Raw genomic sequence first — 22,060 nt, forward strand, 5'->3', positions numbered from 1 at the left:
AAAGCACAATTGGCCTTACAAATCAAATCATTGTGCGTGGTATAAAAAATAAAACAATAATTTTCAATAACTTTTTAGTGGTTTAAGTTCTTTCTAGGGACGTGACTATAACATGGCGATTTGAATATAGTATATGGACATATTATTTTTCCTAATGATGTAAGCTCACAGGAGGACACAGATAAGAATTAGAGAATAAAACGTAACTTTATACGAATAATTGATATTAGTAAGTCAAGAAATTAGAAGGGAGAAAGAATAAAAACTCTACCTCGATAATACATTGTTTTAAGGCACTTCCCCTGAAAATTAAATGGAGCAGTCCATTACGGCACTAAAAAATACTTATAGTTTGGATATGCTACACTCACCATGACATCTGAATCAAACATGGATATCATATTTTTCGGGACGTTTATGCACTCTACAAAAGAACATTCATTGCAGATTTTGGAAAATCATTACATAGGCATTAACGATGGACAGGTCAGTGATCTTAGCTAACATATTTCATCTTGTTTGAAAGTGAAAAATGGAAAAGTACAAAAACTGTGATTGTTAATGAAAATATTGTATTATCATTATAAATACAAATGTTAATATTGTTAGTAGCAGGATTAAATTTAACAATGGTACTTATAGTAGGACATCTGTAGAATTATGTCAAACAGAAGTGTCGCTCATTTTCTTTCTTTAGGCCTATCACACCGTTTCAAAACGTTTATCATTTTTAGTTATTTGTAATTAATCTGTGGTGGCGTTAGAAACAGTTTATACATATACTATTTTACAACATTGAACAAAAGTTATCTGTCCCGTTGAGATACATAGATCTTTCAAGGTAAAGTGGGCAACATATGTTGTACACTTTTATATTGATTCAGCGAAGCCTGACCTTTGCAGATCTAAAGAGCGATTAAGGTATTGTCGTATGAAAGGCTACGCCTACTTCATGCGTTTTCGTGCTGAGATAATAGCAATTAAACTTAGAGTTTTAACACACAGATTATTTCTCATAATATTGTATACACCGCATTGTAATTCTTCACCTTGAATCATATAACTATTAAGTTATTTAAGCTATTTAATTATTACTAATATTAATTTGCTGGGCTTTAGAGATTATCTAAACCACCCAGTGACTGGAAATTAATCAATTGAAAAATTCTGGAAATCTATGAGAATAGATAAAGCCACCCAAACGTATTACCGAGATTCCAACCCGGAATCTCCTCGCAGTGAATAATGTCAGTATAGGCCTATCGGAAAGACTTTTGTGTTATTACAATCCTAGTTCACGCTTCACGTCTTACGAGGCACTTTTCAAATGTATTTGATTCAGAATAGCCAGCTACCCCAAAACGTATAACTGAGATTCCAACCCGCAATCTTCTGGTAAATAATGTCAGTGGCATATCGGAAAGACTTTTGTGTTATTACAATCTTTCAAGCTCGTCTTACGAGGCACTTTTCAAATATTGTATTCATAATAACCAGCTACAGTTAATCCAATGAATATTTGGCACCCAGTGATTATGAAGGCATAACACTTACTGTGATTTACACATATTGTTTTATTGAGTTTTACCCTCACGCATAGAGTTATAAAACTGCATATAATAAAAACAATCAGGGTATACGAACTCACAGTATATCAATATAACTAACAAACCGATAAACTATTACGTTACAGAACTTATTTTATGAACAAACAATGATTTGTAATCTTTGTCTCATCATCCTTATAAATTTCATTTTTTTAGATACAATTTTTGACCGACAAAGAAGATTTTGAAAGATTGGCCGCCAAGTTTAGTTACAACTTGCAATCAGTTAGACATCTTAAACCAGGGCAAGTCATTATGCTTCTATATAATCATCAACAAAAACCCATATACAGATATCTGTGATTTACTTTAGTTATGCCTATTGATTGAATATTGAATGAGAATTATAGTATGAGAAACGGATTAAGGCCAACTTACAAAGACGGGCGGTAACGGTAAGGTCCGACATTTCATGAAACCTGTAATTAATTACTTTTGTATGCTACATTTAGGCAATTTTTAATACCGGGGTTGGTTGATACACATATACATGCTTCGCAGTACCCGAATGCTGGTAGCAAGATGGACCTACCTTTGCTGGATTGGCTAGAAAAATACACTTTCCCACTCGAAGCAAAGTTTTCGGATCTTGAATTTGCAGAGAAATGTTATCGCAAAGTTGTGGTAAGTATCACGTATGTTGGCTCTTTAGATGATTATAATGGAATTAAATTTAGGCGCCCTATAAATGGTCGTCTCAGGCGAATAAATGTCGTCACAAATAAGCAGAGTTCGCTGTAGATGTTTAGCTGAAATGTACACTGTGTTCAGAGCTCACAGTCTCTGCTGGACAGGGCATGACAAGGCAAGTGAGACTGTCTTCTAAAATCATTATATAATATGGAGAGCTGGCAAGTGGTAATCGCCCACGCGAATGATCAAAATTACGCGACAAAGATGTTTTGAAAAGAGAACTTCTTTCCATCCAGATTCCAATCATTCCTGCTTGGAAAACCTCAAAACTGAGGAATTGCACAATGAGAAACATTCAAACATGACGTGCACAAACTTGCAATATAAGAAGAGAAAAAAACATACGAACACTCTATAACAGCTACTGATCATAGTGTCACAGATGTCCACGATGCTATGATGATGATTTGATTATATTTATCATTCTGCCGCTGTATTTGAATCATATATGCTGTATTTTTAATTACAATTTGATTCCACCGCCGCCGCAGCAACATTTACAAATGTATATTCCTTTCTCTACAGGCACGAACTCTAAAAAATGGAACAACCACTGCCTGCTATTTTGCCACAATACACCCAGAAAGTTCATTGAAACTTGGAGAAATTTGTGGTAAGTACATAGGCCCATGTCAATAAGGAGTTTTCGATTTGCGACGACAGACGACCAAACACTGTGATTCCTCGCTAACCACCTCGTCTGACTTCACAGGTCCAGGTGACGACGATTTACGGCGTCGGTCAGCGTTAATCGAAAGCTTCCTTATGCGTTCAATATCTCTATAGGTATAATACGAAAAATATAATTTTTATATATGGTTTTTTTTTTTATAACAGATGAATATGGGCAGCGGGCCTACATTGGCAAGGTTAGCATGGACATTTCAAGCCATAGTAATTACACAGAAACTACTGAAAAGTCAATACGAGATACAAGATGGTAAATTAAAAATAAAACTATGATTCTGAAACACAATATTTCCATTAATTATTATGTCTTGTTAAATACCAGGATAGAATGGTAAAAGATAGGTAATCATCCGAGACCACGTAACGGTAAAGTGGTCTCAACTGGAGGGATCTTTAATTGGGGAGAGAGAAAGAGAGAGAGAGAGTGGCCTTAGTATATAAATTGGACAGGCATAAATACATAGATAATTGTACAGATAGATGAAGAAGATTATCTCATGTTTTAATTAATTATAGGTTTATCGAGTCTATCAAAAAACTGAATAACCCTCTGGTTACACCTTGTATTACTCCTCGATTTGCTGTCAACTGTTCGCCATCGCTATTACGTGCACTCGGCAATATTGCTAAAGAATATGGAGGATTACCAATTCAGGTATAATTACTATTGTTATTCACTAGACGTTGGAACACAATAGACGAGGAATTCGTATACTTTTTATTAGTAATAATGGGTAGAAAAGCAATCAAAGGTCATGCTGCATACTTTGACCACTCCACGGATCTTTCTTTCCTAAGAGCACTGCCTACAGGCCATTGGCCCGGATAGGCCTACATCAATATAAATATTAACAATAAAATAAACTTATGTGTGCGTTAAATAACTTAGCAAGGTCAAAATATATATTTTATTTTTTACTTGACTTTAATAAAATAAATTTAGTTCCGTTTATGTCTTAATATTTGACCGCAATATAATTGAAATATTTAGGTTGAATTTTACCATTAAGGGTATAGTTATACGTCGTGTATAATAATATAATTATTAATAATATGAATACTATACTTAACGGGTTTTGGTTGATTTCTGTGGTCTTAAGATTGTGGTTTCCTGTGATGTACTCCGGTACGTCATTTAAGTTGACCAGTAATGCCGGATGTTCTTCACACTGTATTATTTCTTATGATTTAGTACATATTAACAAACAAGTATATAGATAATAGTTTATGTTACATTATTATGTTTTTATTTCTAGACACATATCAACGAAACTGTTCGTGAACGAGAGAGTGTTCTCAAATTGTTTCCAAAACACGATAGCTATGCACATATATACGAATCATTTGGGTTATTAACTAATAAGGTACGGTAACACTGACGTCATCAAATAATATTAATAATTATGATCAATCTTAATTTATAATAATTTCACAAATTTCTGTAAACGTGTTATTTTATGACCTTGCATACAATATTTTTGGCAAAACGAAACAGACTGTTTGCAGGACATATCGACACGTGAATGAAATCAGTTGGCCTATGTGCCCGTTCGCAGCATTTTTATTACTCGACGTCTAAGGCAGAAATCATGAATATAATGCATGAGATTAATTATTGTCTATTCGAAGATATCGAGGGGGTTCGTACTCAATGCTTCAGGTCCACAATTTGCAGTCTATACAATTGCGCCAACAAACTGGCTGTCCATGCTTATATCATCATTATTCACGATTTCTGCTCGAGACGTCGAGTATAATAGAAATTTCGCAGTCCGTTCGCGGCCGTTCAAAAACGAGTAGAAAACTACTGAACGTAATGGGTAAAGTACCATGTCTTTCATAGACATATCTTCGCTTTATATTAAGAAATAAATAAATATCTTTCTATTAGACTGTGATGGCACACTGTGTATACATGAACGATTGTGAGTTCGATACATTCAAAGAGACTGAAGCAGGAATCTCGCATTGTCCTACATCAAACACTATGTAAGAAAGTGAAAGAAAGATAAAATATAAGAGTATTTGCCATCACCACAAAAAAGCTAGAGTAGGATTACATATTATTGCTCATAAATAGCGCTGTAAAATAGAATAATCTGAACAAATGCGTTTTTAAACGTGACTTAAAACAGTCTATAGATGACTAGGCCCAGCAGTAATGAATGTCCGACCACCCCAGTTATGTTTTCTCCTTGAAGTGTGCAAGAGCATTTGTTTGCTCGATCTCAGTTCTCTATTACTCACTTCGACGGATAATAAGATTATGTTTCAATTTTGAGTTTTGTAAAAAGGAGAAAAAATAAATTCAAAAGAGGATAATTGCTACAACTTGTGTTTACATTTCTGTCATTTTCATAATGTATAGGTTACAGAGTGGAATAATGGATCTTCGAAAAAGCTTGGACAAAGGTGTCAAAATAGGACTGGGTACAGGTAAATATATGGTTTTATCGTGACTGTTATCTGTTATCGAACTCCACAACCTCCTCCCCAAACACACACCTTCCGTTCCGAAATTGTTCATGTACGTAAAACCTTCATGTACGTAAGACTACTTTTGTTACCTCGTTTATTTATTGTATTAAACAGATATTTCAGGCGGATACAGCGCGTCTGTACAAGCAGCAATCCGTGACGGAGTAGGAGCTTCTAAAACTCTTGGAATGGACAAATCAAAATCTTATAAGCCTGTAGATTTCAAAGAACTGTTTCGACTTGCAACATTGGGAGGAAGTAAAGGTAGCTAAAATCAGAGCAATTAGAACAAGTAACTTCAGACAAAAATCAATACGCCGACTGGTGGACGAAAAAGACAATACATATACAGACTTGGGTCATTATTATATGGTCACATAATGTAAATTAGAAAGTTGTACTTATCTTGGATCCACAATATTCACACAAACTCTTACATTATTTTGATAATACAGTTTTAGGTTTAGACGACAAAATAGGAAACTTTAAAGTTGGAAAAGAATTTGATGCTCTTTTAATTGACCTGACCGTCACCGACAGTCCCTGTGATATTTTTGGGGACGAGATATCAGAGGTGAGTATGGTAGCTTATCATATCTACAACCATTTATTAATACTTTATATTTGTAAAGTCTTCAATACCACCATGTGAATAAAACGTTTCATCAAAATACATGGAGACCATCTCTTTTTGCAAAATATGATTCTTTGTGGTCTAAAGGTGTTTCTTTTACTATAGAATATTAATAAATTACAAAATATTTTAGACCTAATATGAATTCTATTTTCTTATTTTCAGGACCTACTTCAGAAATTTATTTTTCTAGGTAAGTAAACAAAATGTGTATTTTTTGTGAACGTCTTACTTTTTTTACTTCCCACTACAAAAACTAGAGAAGCCTAATCATGTGCACAACTTTGCGTTGATTACGGGTGCGTCTCCATACGTTTGTTCCAAAAAATGATAATGTGAAGCTCTTAAGCATTGTGCATCAAGCGCTATAATAAGATCGAATATTAATCTCGTCCAGTACAATCGCTATTGCGACGAAGTATGCCATAAACGTTACATTTATTGTGTGTTTGGTTCTATTAACAGGAGACGACCGAAACATTGTGGAGGTATACGTAAAGGGCCAGCAACGTCTTCAGAATAACAACTTTCTTTGTTAAATCATGAAACAAGTAAATCTCTATCAAACTAGTGCGATGTCCCTATATATAGCGGTGATATGTCCAAATAATATGGTAGTGACATAACCACCATGTCCATATATGGGCACATGACATAAAGTTTGATAGTGTAGACAGAGCTTTATGAATAGATAGACTCGCTATTTCAGCTTTTGTCATAGCATATTATATACAGTATCTTTATCTGATAGTTGTATTTGTATAAAATTACATTTTAAAATGTATAAAATGAAAATATAGAAATATAATATTCAAATCAATAAAAATATGTACCAAAAAGAATGTAGTACAATTTAGTATAATAGATTATATTATCTGATGGAATGTATTCTTCATATCAACGATGTATTTTTATTTGTACACTGTATAAAATGAATATAAATATATTATTTAACTAAATAAAAAAGTATTATTTGTTTTTACTTTATGTACTCAAAGTAAATATTCAAAAAAAATATATCCCTTTATCCTTTTAATTAGCGACCTGATTGAATTTAACTAGTCTATTTGTAGTAGAGTAGAGAGGCCAAATACACAAAAGTCCTCTATAAAAAGTTTGGGGGGCATTTTTTGTTAATAGCAGGCAACCATGTTGAATGTATCCTTTGTGGGGTGACAAAAACGATAGGGGTGGATGTCATCTTCAGTTTTGGGTTTTAAGGTCAGTTTATGTGGTCAAGAGGTCAAACAAGGTCAAAATATAGGATTTTTTTTTATTCACGGAAAATCATCTACATCTTCAGATCTATCCAAAAAGGTATATCTGAAGATCAACTGATGCTTCATATTATAGTAATTATGAGATAAGCCTTTAATTTTACACATAAAAACATAGGAAATTAAATATAAAAGTGTCATTTTCTCAAAATGTTGTTTTCACATATTTCTGTAAAGTACACACAGTTTTTTAATAGGCTTTTCCCAGTCATTGTAAATTTGTCTTTTTCATGTTGTCCACCAGTCATCGTTTTGATTTTTGTCGGAAAAAATAGGTCAAGTGTTATATGTATGAAACGCCATATGTGCCAAAAGATTGGTCTTTTACTATAATATTAATATTACCTATAATAATTAATGTAATACAGTAATATTTAGAAATTAGTTTTTAGAAAAATTTTTAATATTACCTATAATAATGTAATAATACTTAGAATTTGTTTTTAGAAAAATTTCTAAAACAGAGACCCCCCTATATGACCTAATGTCAAGATGTTTTTGTTTGGGTCAGAGACCCCCTATAATGTAATTATTTAAACATTTTTTTCATTATTTCAATGATACAAGTTTTTATTGAAGTTTGTTGTTTCAAGAAATCTCGAAAGAGAAACCTGGGTATCGAGTCTTTGCTTTCAAAAACCCTAACTATTGGACTTTATCAAGGTTGGAAGGAGTGGTAATTGGGGACTTCTTCTTGAGGCCTTCGCATCTATGCTATCATGGCTGACGGTGATAACAAATATAAAACTCCTTAAGTAATTAAGAAGTCCTTTATACACATGGATAAAGACGGTTTTAACGTTATTTACAAACATTACGTTACGTACTGTGTCCAGGTATGAAATCCATTTCTCCAAAAAGACATAAACGCACTTGAAGAGGACAACGTCATGCGACAAATCAAATTCCAGCTATCCATTCTTATTCATATGAAGATCGTTTAAAGTTTCTTGGCCTAACAACCCTGTATGACAGACGAATTCATGGTGACTTGATTGAAAAAAAAAGGAAGACTTCCTTCAAATGAGATGCAATCTAAGCAGAAATACACGAGGACAGCTTAGACTTTTTAAACCTAAATTTCACAAAGGACTGATAGGAGATCCACTTTTTCACAATTAGTAATTATATATTTTAATAGTTTGCCAACCAAAGTCGTCATTTCTGAAACCACCAACACATTTAAAAACCGATTGGATTCGTTGTAGAAATGAGGTTAAAAAGGTAAACAAATTTACCTATCTAAACTATCAGAACCAATATTCTAAACACTGAGTGGATGATTGATCAATTCAAAATAGAATCATTGGTATAACATGAAACGCTGTTAAATTCATTGATAGGTTCTGCATGACATGGTCAGACTGATCACGAATCACACATAATACACAATATTCTTTCGAACTGACAGATGATAAGGAAGATCTTATATTTAAAGTAACAACTTATTGGAAGAAAAAAAACAGTAGAACTTAGAACTTCATGAGCCACTGAGAAAGCATCGCTCTAAACCTTTGCGGATTTCTATAAGGCAACTGTTTCGATAAAGTATATAAAAACTGACAGAAAATCTGCTGATCAACCATTGGAGTATGATCATAGCCCAATTTTAATATCTTTAACCAAATATGACTTCACATATCTTGATGGATGGCGTTGAAATACCGACAGATGTTCCAGAAGAAAACTTAAAGTAAAAACATGATGGTCATGCACTATAGGATGCAGTAAACATGGCTGTAAACATTTGGTGACTATGCAAGTATTTATTCAAGTTACCTAGATATTTCGTCATTTTGTTGTATTTGATCATTACATTGGAAAGGGGTGGATAAAAGCAGTGACACGATTGAAAGGATAGTCCCAATGTACTAATCTGTACTTCCGTATGTGTTTTGGGCCACACTCATCGGTTTGGAGGAGAACAAATATCACAAAGTTTTTAGACATTCTTTATGTCAATAACAAAGAGCTTGCAATTATAAGTTGATGTTAATTAATGATATGCACTTTGTAACAGTAGCCTTCAAAAGTATGGACGATGTCTGGTATAGTGAACAATAAAGTGGTTGAAAGCCTATTAAGAATAATCTAACCAGCTTCCATGCTATTACAGGTTGCAGCACGTCATTATTTGCTGGTTATGGGAAGAGGTCATACTAGAAATCATTTGTAACGCATCCACTCCTTGTAAATGGAATTGATTAAGATTAAGACTTTCCACGTACAGTGTACACTAAAGTTTAATATTGCCAAATATATGGTACTCTTGAGCAGAACTGTATAATAACAGACTACTCTTTGGTGTTACCTCCATCTAGACTCAGTGACCATATACCATTAACACTAGTGATATATATTTCCCTTAAATATTAAGTATTTCACTTCACTCAATAAATATTTAAGTACCTGTATTTCTACTTCGGGAAACACTTAAAATTAAAAAAAACTCGCCTATGGTGAATACAGACATCATAGAACCTAAACACACGAGCCAACTATCAGGCCTATGTGGCCTAAATGAATCGGGTCGTTTGGAAGCCCCTAACCCAGTAGTCAGTTTGGAACTTGTTACATGTGTATGTAAACTAAAGAGCCAGATGAAGTTGTTACAGAAAGCATGCATATGTGGTTGTGATTCAATCGTTTGCCGTTACCCAGATGGCCAGTAGGCATTATATATCAGTGCTTGAAGAAATACCCACCTCAGAGCGTTACCTCCTTCCATCCCAGAAAATTTTCGAATATTGGCATGTGCCCATGCCGCCCATTACTCCCAACCCACAAACCCTCTGTGACCGTTTTTAAATGAAATTTAAGACATTCCAGTAGGCCTCCAACAGCTTAAACCTCTATTTTACCATATTTGACCTTATAACCTTGAAAATGACCTTTGACCTGAAATTTGAGAGCGGCATCCATCCCTATCTTTTTTGTCATCCCATAAGGGATATATTCCACATAGTAGAGCAGTTAACGCCATAAAAATAGCCAAGTTGTGCACTTTATTACCAAAGCATGAAACTTTCCACAAAGTTTCTTTGATGTATATAGATTCAAAATATCGGGAGGTGCCAAGTGTCCAACGTCCGGTATGGCGGCCATCTTGATTTCAAAATGGCCACCATAAAAACAAAAAATGTTCATATCTTGGCAACTATAAACAGTAGAGACTTGATTCTGGTGTTAAATTGTTCACAAACCACATATTTCTATTTACTCTAATGAAAAGTTTCGTCCAAAAATGACCGAAAATGACGTTTCTTCCAGTTTGACCTTTGACCTCTTATCTGTATATCTCAGTAACTACTGATTATTTTCAATCGATTTTGGTGTCATTTATATTTGTAGTAATGAAACATTTTCACATAAAGTTACTGGAAATACAATTTATAACCTTTGACATATATAATTATGTGAACATACTGTATGTGGTTTAATTGGTATAAATGCACCTAATTTTTTACCAAAATAAATGACACGGAATTATTATTCTGAATTTTTAACTTTTGATGTGATAGGATAGGTATAAAGTATGACAGATCACTGAGCTCATCTATGCCGACATGTTTGCTAAACTGTGATGTGTCAATCGTTTTTTTGTTACATCGAAAAAAATGTAGGCCTACTCCATTTTTATGGTAATGGACCTTTGCTGTAAACCTTTCATCTGAATCCTTTTCTTCGATTTTCTCTAGTCATTGATTTTTTAGCAAAATCCGAACTAAATCAATTCGTAAAAGACATCTCAATATAATTATTCAAGTAATCCTCAAATTAGTGACATGGACCTACAATATACTGTTCTGTACAAGACCTGTTTAGGCATCCACCTGTGGGCTTTCACTTTAAAAGTCTTGGTTTCCTAATCATACAAGAAACAATGTCTAATTTAATCAATCAAAGTAGTGGGTTCAGATAGATAAAGAAGGGGGTGTAAGACCATCCACAGACAAAGAAGGGGTTGTAAGACCATCCACATACAAAGAAGAGGGTATAAGACCACCCACAGACAAAAAAAGGGGGTGTAAGACCATCCACAGACAAAGAAGGGGGTGTAAGACCATCCACACACAAAGAAGGAGGTATAAGACCATCCACAGACAAAGAAAGGGGTGTAAGGCCATCTACAGACAAAGAAGGGGATGTAGGACCGTCCACAGACAAAGAAGGGGGTATAAGACCATCCACTGACAAAAAAAGGGGTATAGGACCATCCACAGACAAAGAAGGGGGCGTAAGACCGACCACAGACAAAGAATGGGGTGCAAGACCATCCACTGACAAAGAAAGGGGTATAGGACCACTTACAGACAAAGAAGAGGGTATAAGACCATCCACAGACAAATAAGGGGTGTAGGACCATCCACAGACAAAGAAGGGAGTGTAGGACCATCCACAGACAAAGAAGGGGAGAAGACCATCCACAGACAAAGAAGGGGATATAAAACCATCCACAGACAAAGAAGGGGGTATAAGACCATCCACAGACAAAGAAGGGGTGTAAACCATCCACAGACAAATTAAAGGAGTCCAAGACCATCCATACACAAAGAAAGGGGTGTATAAGACCATCCACATACAAAAAAGGGGTTTAATACCATCAACGGACAAAGAAAGGGGTGTAATACCATCAACAGACAAAGAAGGGGGTATAAGACCGTCCACAGAAAAAGAAAGGGGTGTAAGACCATCCACAGACAAAGAAGGGGGTGTAGAACCGTCCACAGACAAAGAAGGGGGTGTAAGACCATCCACCACTGACAAAGAAAGGGGTATAGGACCACTTACAGACAAAGAAGGGTATAAGACCATCCACAGACAAAAAAGGAGGTGTAGGACCATCGGACCATCCACAGACAAAGAAGGGGGATGTAAAACCACCCACAGAATCGATTGAAAATGACCAGTAGTTACAGAGATATACAAATACGAGGTCAAAGGTCAAACTGTAAGAAACGTCATTTCCGGTCATTTTTGGACGAAACTTTTCATTAGAGCAAATAGAAATATATAGTTTGTGAACAATTTGAGACCAGAATTAAGTCTCTAATGTGTATAGTTGCCAAGATATGAACATTTTTTGTTTTTATGGTGGCCATTTTGAAATCAAGATGGCCGCCATACCGGACGTTGGACACTTGGCACCCCCCGATATTTTGAATCTATATACATCAAAGAAACTTTGTGCCAAGTTTCATGCTTTGGTAATAAAATGCACAGCTCATGTCATTAACTGCTCTACTAACATGGTTGCCTGCTATTAACAGAAAATGCCCCCCATGATGAAAAAGCTCACATTGGCCGCCCTACTATTTATTAACCTTAAACATAGTATATTAAATTGTTTTTAAAGATAAACCAACTATGTATTTTTGTGTATATCTTATTACAATTAAAAGACAAAAAAGGGGAATCCACCCAAAATAATTTTTTTCGCTATGTCACTACCAACAACGATGGTGTTACAAAAATATACTATAAACTATAAAATATAAAGACCAACTCAAACATGATAGTACAATGCATTTAAAATTGCCTATACTATTGAGAGAATTGACATCATAGGGCCTACTCATAAATCAAAGGTTAACACTGACAATGGTTAATATTATTTAACTGGAATCTTATTTTGTTCATCTCACAATACAGAAAGGTAACAATTAAGTGAGAAAAACAACCAAAAACCACCGAGAACATTATCCATTTTATTACTCATTTTATAGCTTTTTAATTTTATGTTATTAATAAAAGTGGCGTGAAAAAAAAATTCGTCATTCAGTAAATTGGAAGACTACATAGGTCTGGTCTATCTCGGCGGACAGGTTTAAAACATCACGATAATATATGTATTCACTGGAACAGGTAAAACTTGATTAGTTAACGTTCAGTAAGAGCCCGTTCAGGCTGAAGTTATTTACCCGGGTAAAGGTTTGTTTCATGGACACTGTTCCCTAACTGTGGGTAAGAACCAACTTATCTGGGTAAGTAACTAATCCTGAACGCACTGGGTATTTCATATTAAATATTTGTTATTATTTATACTTTTACGAAGTATATAAAAAAATCACAAGCTCACAATAACGTTTACAACAATGTTGTTCTTCCACGAGACAGTATTTTGAAAGTAAATGATACTGGTTCCTATATCTATCAAGTAAATCAGTCACAGATGCAACATTATAACACATTTCGTGGGGGAAAAGACTACAAATTGATACTACAGTATTCAGTCTTAATAATCTATAGGTCCATTGTTTAAGGGATCATATGAAAATTAATTAATGACTCCTTTTTCTTTCTTTGGACATGTTAAATTATGTTATTAATCAACGGTTTTTTGCTATCACAGCCTCCGGCGTACGGAGCTCAGCCGGCTGGCGACTCTCCACCACCAAGATATCCTCCACCACCAAGATATCCTCCACCACCAAGTTACCCTCAACCAACAAGTTACCCTCCACCGGTACAACCACAACAAGCATTTGTTCATGCACACCGTCCTAGTTTAGTCGTAGTAAGAACAACGTCTGTTCCAGTTCTTGAAGAAAGGTACGTTTAATCGGTATAGGTTATGGTTGCTATACACAATCAAGGAATATCTTCTGTTTGAGGAGAAACTTTGAGTTTAAACTTCTAAGAACATAATAAGCGGATTCATAATTTCGAATAAGAATTGTATTGATCACAAATAAGATAGTTTCACAAGAAAATTTTAATCATGTATTTTACCGCCATTTTTCATTTTTACATTTTAATTAACATCGTATCTAAAATTATAAATGAAAACAAAATGGTTAATACTGAATTCAAGCATCTTGAATATATATATACAGTACCTGTATTTTAACTACTTTAAACACTTACTTTTAATTGTCACAAATGTACTTATATGTATATAATAATATTCACCAATGAGAATTTAAATAAACGTGAGACGAACTCACACAAGACAAAAAAAAAAGAATTGTATTGTTTAATGAAGTGCTGAATCAAATAATCTATCTATTGCTTCTTAGAGGTACGGTGTTCGCCTGTTCACGTTTTGTTTTGGATCGAACGGCAATTCGAATCAATTTAATGTTACCAAGTTTATATTTAATTTTGTAGAGAACGGGAAGAAAATGTATTATGTTATATTGGGATGACAATACTGTTCCCGTTTTTGATCTTCGTCTGGATATTCAAGGTACGTTTAAGCATTGTCACAAATACTGTGCTGTGTGTTTCTCTCACTATGTAAACTTACAAGCTGGACGTTTGTATAAATATAAAATTATGAACATTGATCTTAATATATATCTTAGTGTTTTACCATTTGTATGACAGACCTAGTGTCTTGCTTTTTCGTAGTTTTGGGCTTCGCTTTGTCTTTTTCTGTGTTTTTATGTGTTTTAGATTTATATTTTTATACACATTTTATCATGTAAAAATCAATCGCAATTCAGTTTACTGTGAAGATTATTTTAATAAATATACCATTATGAATGAAAGAAAAAATGATTATTGATTCTAAATCGTTGCGACGCCAAGCCAACAAAATAAATACGTCTAGACAATACCATATTAAATAATACTATTTTCTTCTTTCTTTTTGGTTTACAGTGGTTATACGACTTATTTTGATTAGATTTGATTTTGGATCAATGCACATTGGTACTGTAAATACATGGACTATTTATGTTGTTGAGGAATAATGGAATGGACACGGACATTTACATACGTTTTTGTTGATTATGATTCATTCTGTAGCTGTTCATAATATTTTATTTATATATATTTCAATATAATTCTAATAACAAGTTTAGAACTATTAGGCCTCATATTTCAGATTCAGATTTATTTGGTCCTTCCGGAAATTCATGACAGGTACAATCGCTCAGATAAAAATAACATTCAATATATATATTTATAAGTAAAATAATTTGAAACGATAAAGATGAGGAAATCTGTGAGAATGAGAAAAAGTCGCCCCAACCGAGACTCGAATAATTAATTAAATTTCAGTATATCACCGGGCGGTTTAGAATTAATGTTCTTTGCTTTGATTTGTTTATACTAGATGGTACGCTCGCTTCGCTCGCGTACCATCTAGGTCGTGCCCACAGATGGTTCTCGAATACATATATTTCAGTGTAACAAAACTGGCGATTTCAAATTTACGTACCGCAGGACTATAATACATTGTCGTTTACAGAAACGAATAAATAGACACGATGATTTATGTAGTCAACTAAAATTAGCACCCTGTGAATTACTTCCGAAGGAGAAACTTATCACAAAATGAGTCCATATTTTTTATTTGGACTCATTTAAAGAAACCCAATTTGTGTTTTGTATGTAACATTAGGGTTGAGGGATGGGAAAGCGGATAGGTACAAAGAGGAACGATTTGTAAATATATTCTTTATCCACTCAGTAACGAAATATTTTTTTCATGTTTTATAGGCCTATAAATAATATACCTCTAAATACAGTAAAACATTAGCGATTTAATGCTTTGTTAAAACTGTCACTGTCATAATCGATTGAAATATTAAAGTACATGTCACGATACACCACTACGACGTTTATATTATTGGTAATTATTAATTAATACAAACGTTGAGAAGGAACTGTCAGTATAAAGTTTATTTGTATATCTAACAGTAGAGCCTATCCACAATCTCAGTAATAAAGTTTATTTGTATATATTTTTATATTACATCTAACAGTACGAACATTCACAGTAAGAAATGTTCGATTTAAATGAGGAACAAAAATAGTTAATAGGTATTTACAGTATTGTCAAAGTATTGCAAGTTTATTCTCAAAGGGCCCATATATTTACCTACCGTATGTGTTAAACCAAGGGCTCATAAATTTACCTACTTGTGTTAAACCAAACTCTGGCAGACTGAGAGATTGGGATGTTCCATTCATCGCAAATGAATACATTTGTATATAATCGTATATTAAATCTATCAAAATAGTATTTTTTTAAGAAAATCGGCCTGTCTTCAACATTATGATGCTGTACTCTAGCTGTTCAACCAGTTTTCAGCTATTAAAAACAATTATCGTAGGAGGAGATAAGAAAATGCGAAGCCTCCTCGCATTTTTGTGGCGGGTATTTTTCAAGATGGACATCCATTAGACAGTGTATACCACGATCGGAAAACACCCTATTTGGGGCAAATCGTTGAACCTAAATTCGTTTTAATTGTCAATAACTAATTATCTAACTTAATCTAATTAGTAAACAGGGTTACATCAGGTAGTTAAAATCAGTACCAAAAGTACGAACCAACTTTATATACCATCGAGTAAATATTCTAGAAGAAACGCGCGATTTATCGAATTTTGCCCTCACGTAAATTTATATATAGATAAGTAAAATAAATATAAACATGTAAAGAGTTGTAAAAAAGATACACTATACAAAATAAACTACAAGGTGATGGCAAAAGGGACGACTGAATTTAGATATCTGTTAGTTCTACATAGTGTGCTATAAATGCCCTTTGTCGTTTTTAGGATTGTTTGCCTTGATGTTACATAAATTGGCTTTATAATATAGGTGTAGGCCTATGCCTATACCTAATATAATAAAATAAATATCGGGTTGTCTAAAAACAGGAATTCAAAATACAATCGATATTATTAATAATTCATAAATTATTAACATTATAATATATAAAAATTAAAATTAAATAAAACCGTTTTACAATTTAAATATCAAAAAGAGAATGAAAATATAACCTCCTTGGCGGAGGTAAATATTATAGATATTGCCTCCTTAAGGCGAAAGGGGATGACAAATGTAATATTGCTCCGATAGAAAAGACAATATATATATTACAAAAGCAGAATAGATTCAAATAGATAACTTCTGTTTACACTATCAAACTAGTGTGACAAAACACGTGTGATGTGCCCAAATATGGTAGTGATGTGCACAAATATTGTAGTTATAAATGATGTCATCGCGTCCATTATATTTATGAGCATATCACATTTTTATGTTACATAAAGTCCGATAGTGTCGACAGAGCTGCTTTACTCTATAAGCCAGCAAGCCTTCTTGGCTAGACCTTCTCTGCATGTACACCGATTTGCTTAAAGCTTGGTTCCCACTAGAACGTAACGCAAGGACGTAAACGCAACGCAAGCGTTTTAACCAATGACAAGCGAAGTTATAAACAGTTAGCAATCACAAGCGAATAAGCCATCGCTTGTGATTGGTCAATTCACTTGCGTTGCGTTACGTCCTTGTGTTGCGTCGCTAGTGGGAACCACGCTTTAGGGGTCTTTAACGAATGGATATTCACAACACATTTTATCAACGACAGCCCTTTTTGAATTTGTCGTCATGATTTAAATGGAAATATAACGTTATCGATCCTCGGAGGTGTATTCATGTGATGCCATTTCAATCAATCACGGTCTCGCATCTTTTCCTTATATTTATTGACTTGGTAAGTACAATGTTTCAATTATTATGTTATATATTATACTTTTACTGTACAAATAATCAGAACAAACTTTTCAAATAAACCTTCTAAAACCTAGGGTTTTTTTTGCAACATTTTAGACCAACTCTGCCTCAGCCGTCAAGCTGCCAACACTCCTGGAATGACAAATCCAAATCTTGATACGACTTATTCTACTTTGAACATTAGGAGAGGTAAAGGCAATTCAAATACTAACTAACAATTAACTTTACAATTATCATTTTAGGTTTAGAAGACAAGATAGGAAACTTAAAAGACGAAAAAGAAGTTATTATTGTTTAGTTTGATTCCAATTTAAGTATCCCCATTTAATCGAAGGTATTCAGAGTTACAAGGTCAATATTTTTATAATAATACACAAAAATAATACACAATGATGAGTACTTGTCACTTAATAATTATCAAAAGTATGACAAGTGAAAAAACACAATAGCACTTGTTACTGGAGTGTTCGTGGGTAAAGTGTATTAACCTTTGACATTAATATAGAGTATCCGAATGAGATAAATTAATTATGCATTTTTTAACGGCAAATTCAAGGAATACTATAATAAAAGAATAAAGAATAAAAGACAACCCATCCATAACGTTACTTTGGCGACGTTACAAACACTTATTATAGTGTGTTGCTATGCGTTACAAAACAGTGCGGCTGAAAAACTATTATATAATGAATGACCAACTCGAAGTATAGACGGTTTACGAGAAATTATAGTACAATATTATTTGATGTTTTATAATTTTGGGGGAATTTTTTTTTATACTCAAACGTACAAAACAAACTTTTACCAAGATTAAGGATTGAATTCAACTGAAATCTTGTTTTGTTGTCCGTTGCCAGGATACAATACGCCTAGCAATACAGAAGCTTAACAATTAAGTGAGAAAAATAGATCGATAGTATTGAGAAGATTAATATTAAATGTGAACGAGTGGCGTGGAAAATATTGGACAGTAATTTGGAAGGCTAAGACAAGTCCAGTATATGCAGACAAGTGTGATCGGATTAGACCAGGTTTTGGATTTTATGTGGGAATTACGATGAATTCAGTTAAACAGGTAATTACATTAATTTTAAGCAATACTACTCTAGAAATAGGTGTTTCATATTTTTTAAATAATTACCGACTTAAGTTAACAATATACTGTACCAATACAGTGAAATACCATTTATTTTTTAGTCTAAAGTACAGGTAAGGTGTTCTACCTCTAGCTTATATTTTCACACAAACAAGAAGCATCTTCTTTCTAATATTTGTTTGTTAATCTTGTTAGGCCTACACACTATTCTGTACACTTTGAAGAAGCTACCACGGCTTACGGTACATAACAATCCACAATTATATATACTTAATGATTTATAAGGAAATATATGTATTATTTGTGGAAAATCAATAAAGTGTGCAATTACTACTGTACATTTGTTTTTGTTTTGTTTTGTTTTTTTTTCCAATGTAAGTTAATTAAGTAAGTTTTATCATCATTTACCTTTTATATGTTGTTGTTTATATTTGTATGGACGCACCACCGAAAGGTGTGTGCCACTGATTCGAAAGTGAGTACCAATAAATACTGAATACTGAATAAACAAAAACAATTATAAAGTAAACACACATTTTTTTCGATAGTCATTAGTCAACAATCATTATTAGCATTATTTATCTTTTTTTACGCCATTTAATTGAATAATTATTTGTAAATTAAAATATGCAGATAATCTAAAATGGAATTAACGAAATATATCATAGCAACCAACTTCCAAACAGTCAAGCATTATGAATGCTTATGGAGATCAACGAGTTTCCGGATCGATTTGTCACTACACTACTGCATGAATTATGAATGAAATATGTCTCATATTAATACTACATAGGAAAATAGATTGGTTGATTTTTTGGAGGACATTTTACATCATTAATCAAAACAGAATCATTATTCTAGCAATTATGTATATAATTATAAGATAATTTACAAGTTCAAGTACAGTATTACACTTTTTATTTTTCACAGTTTGCGTCCGAAAAAGTTCTTGGACCTCAGCCTCCGTCGTACGGAGCACAATCGGCAGGATGTCCGCCACCAGGACAACCGGCAGGGTACCCTCCGCCAGGACAACCGGCAGGGTACCCTCCGCCAGGACAACCGGCAGGGTACCCTCCGCAAGGACAACCACCAGGATACCCTCCACCAGGATACCTTCCAACACAAGGTTATGCCCCACCGCCAAGTTACCCTCCACCGGTACAACCGCAACAAGCTTTTGTTGCGACGCAACCGCAACCGACTGGTGGTGTAGTCGTTATAAACACACAATCGGCTCACCCTCAGCCAGCAGTCGTGCACACCACGGTTGTTCAAAGACCAAGGTATGTGTTTTTGACTTAGGAATTGAGCCTATCAGTACAAACCGTACGGTACGGAGTACAAACCATAATTTAGCACTCTTAAGCTCTGTGTACACTATCAACAACAACAGTGTGATGATGTGCCCAAATATGGTAGTGATATGACGTCATCATGTCCATAACACAGTTTTTGTCACATAAAATTTGATAGTGTTGACACAGCTTTACCTCACAGATGTATTGTCCCCCTAAAAAATAATTGTTTTGTTAAATATGCCATTTTAATGTCACATAATAGTTATCTATTTTTACCAAAAATTGGATCTAAACAAAATTTTTTACCTGAAAACTATAATTTAAAGCAAAAAAGGGTCAAATTGGCTGCCAGCCAATAGATTTTTGGTTGAATTTAACAATTTATTATGTTATTTTATAAGTGAAAACATCTTTTTTTTTTCACAGAAGTGATTTACTTTATTAGAACTACAAAATAACCTATTCAAAGTCTGATTTAAGTAATCTTCATTTTTCATGTTTTTGGGGGACAATACATCTTTAACATTTACATTATAGGTCTAAATTGGTTTAGAGGTCAGTACACAAAGTCCATATAAGATATGACACTGCAGAAGTTGCTTACTTGCTTATATAAAATAAAAATAAATATACTTAGAATACTAAACGTTGTGGTGGGACTTGGACAGAAACCAATTTGCCCCGTTTTAATTTTTATCTTTTACAGAGAACGGACAAACCATCTTGTACATCTTGGCATCACAATACTGTTCCCGTTATGGATATTCGTTTGGATTTTTATTGTAAGTTTAAGCCTAAGTTTAAATCACAATCATTTTATGTGCGTTTCTGTATACATAATATATGTGTATATAATAGATCATTGCTTGTATGAATAAGACAGCAACTGCTCATTACAGGGCGGGTGCCGTAACCACTGGACCTTGATGAATATTGACATTGAGCATTTATACATAATATGTCAAATCACTGTCAACTATAAATGCGCGAAAAATTAATTCAGAAAAATTCAAATTAAAAGGTAACCAATACGATATACACCTGGAATACCAGAATATTCAAATACGCACCATTTAATATTCCCTTATTTTTGTTTCGCAGTGCATATTTGATGATTAGATTGGCTATTGGACCAGTGTGAACAGCTATTGTAAATACCAGGGTAAATGGATAATTTATTTATTGGATGAGCATCATGGAACTATTTATTTTTGTACTGACTACATCATTAATCCATGTGAACATTGTATGATGTGACGACAAGAAGTCAACAATTAAAAAATGTATATAAAAGCGGAAGATTAAAACGACCAGTGTTTAGACATATGCTGTTTTAACTAAATATAAAATGGAAAGAGATGGTTAAAAAAGGCCTAAAATTGATTGAATATGTTAACAGAGATGTAGCCAATCAGGTATCAAGTATTCTCTTCCCGGCATGGACTAAGTCTAATAAATCAATTCCAGCAAGATTGATTGATTAAATGGTGGATTGATTGAATGGATGTTTGAACTGACAGATGGATTGATTTGATATACACATGTTTCAGTTGTTATTTATGAAACGAAAACACAAAACTATATTTACTGTATTTCTTCTGTACCTGTTGCGCAATATTGTTGTATATTACATTAACACTGTATATAAAATAACAATTTTGGAAACATTGAATGAAAATAAAACATTCTCTTCTGTAACTGTTCAAAAGGTTTATCATTTAATTTGTATTTTAAATACATTGCATTTCAATATATGATTTTTAACAACATTTTTATAATTTCACAATTATACACTTAAATAAATATT

The 22,060-nt window shown here is 33.6% G+C and overlaps 2 protein-coding genes across 4 annotated transcripts; both read left to right on the forward strand.

Annotated features, from left to right (window-relative positions):
* Nucleotides 1–378: 378 nt before the first annotated feature.
* LOC140040385 (guanine deaminase-like) lies at nt 379–13,837 on the forward strand. 2 transcript variants are annotated; one of them, XM_072086284.1, is made up of 14 exons: nt 379–486; nt 1,764–1,852; nt 2,060–2,231; nt 2,826–2,913; nt 3,138–3,240; nt 3,507–3,645; nt 4,247–4,354; nt 4,882–4,979; nt 5,359–5,426; nt 5,583–5,732; nt 5,924–6,042; nt 6,268–6,295; nt 6,568–6,653; nt 13,732–13,837. In XM_072086284.1, the coding sequence occupies exons 1-13, from the start codon at nt 391–393 to the stop codon at nt 6,639–6,641; spliced, it is 1,332 nt and encodes a 443-aa protein (XP_071942385.1). In that variant the 5' UTR covers nt 379–390; the 3' UTR covers nt 6,642–6,653; nt 13,732–13,837. The 2 variants fall into 2 exon arrangements, with proteins under 2 accessions (XP_071942385.1, XP_071942384.1); XM_072086283.1 differs by lacking the exon at nt 13,732–13,837 and having other exon boundaries at nt 6,568–7,402.
* Nucleotides 13,838–17,739: 3,902 nt separating this feature from the next.
* On the forward strand, nt 17,740–21,969 carry LOC140039632 (uncharacterized). Of its 2 annotated transcripts, XM_072085250.1 has the most exons (6): nt 17,740–17,836; nt 17,953–18,045; nt 18,714–18,931; nt 19,883–20,238; nt 20,960–21,035; nt 21,355–21,969. In XM_072085250.1, the coding sequence occupies exons 3-6, from the start codon at nt 18,914–18,916 to the stop codon at nt 21,370–21,372; spliced, it is 468 nt and encodes a 155-aa protein (XP_071941351.1). In that variant the 5' UTR covers nt 17,740–17,836; nt 17,953–18,045; nt 18,714–18,913; the 3' UTR covers nt 21,373–21,969. The 2 variants fall into 2 exon arrangements, with proteins under 2 accessions (XP_071941351.1, XP_071941352.1); XM_072085251.1 differs by lacking the exon at nt 17,953–18,045 and having other exon boundaries at nt 17,761–17,836.
* The last annotated feature ends 91 nt before the right edge of the window (nt 21,970–22,060 follow it).

Source organism: Antedon mediterranea, chromosome 2 (genome assembly GCF_964355755.1).
Source record: "Antedon mediterranea chromosome 2, ecAntMedi1.1, whole genome shotgun sequence".
Lineage (NCBI taxonomy): Eukaryota > Metazoa > Echinodermata > Crinoidea > Comatulida > Antedonidae > Antedon > Antedon mediterranea.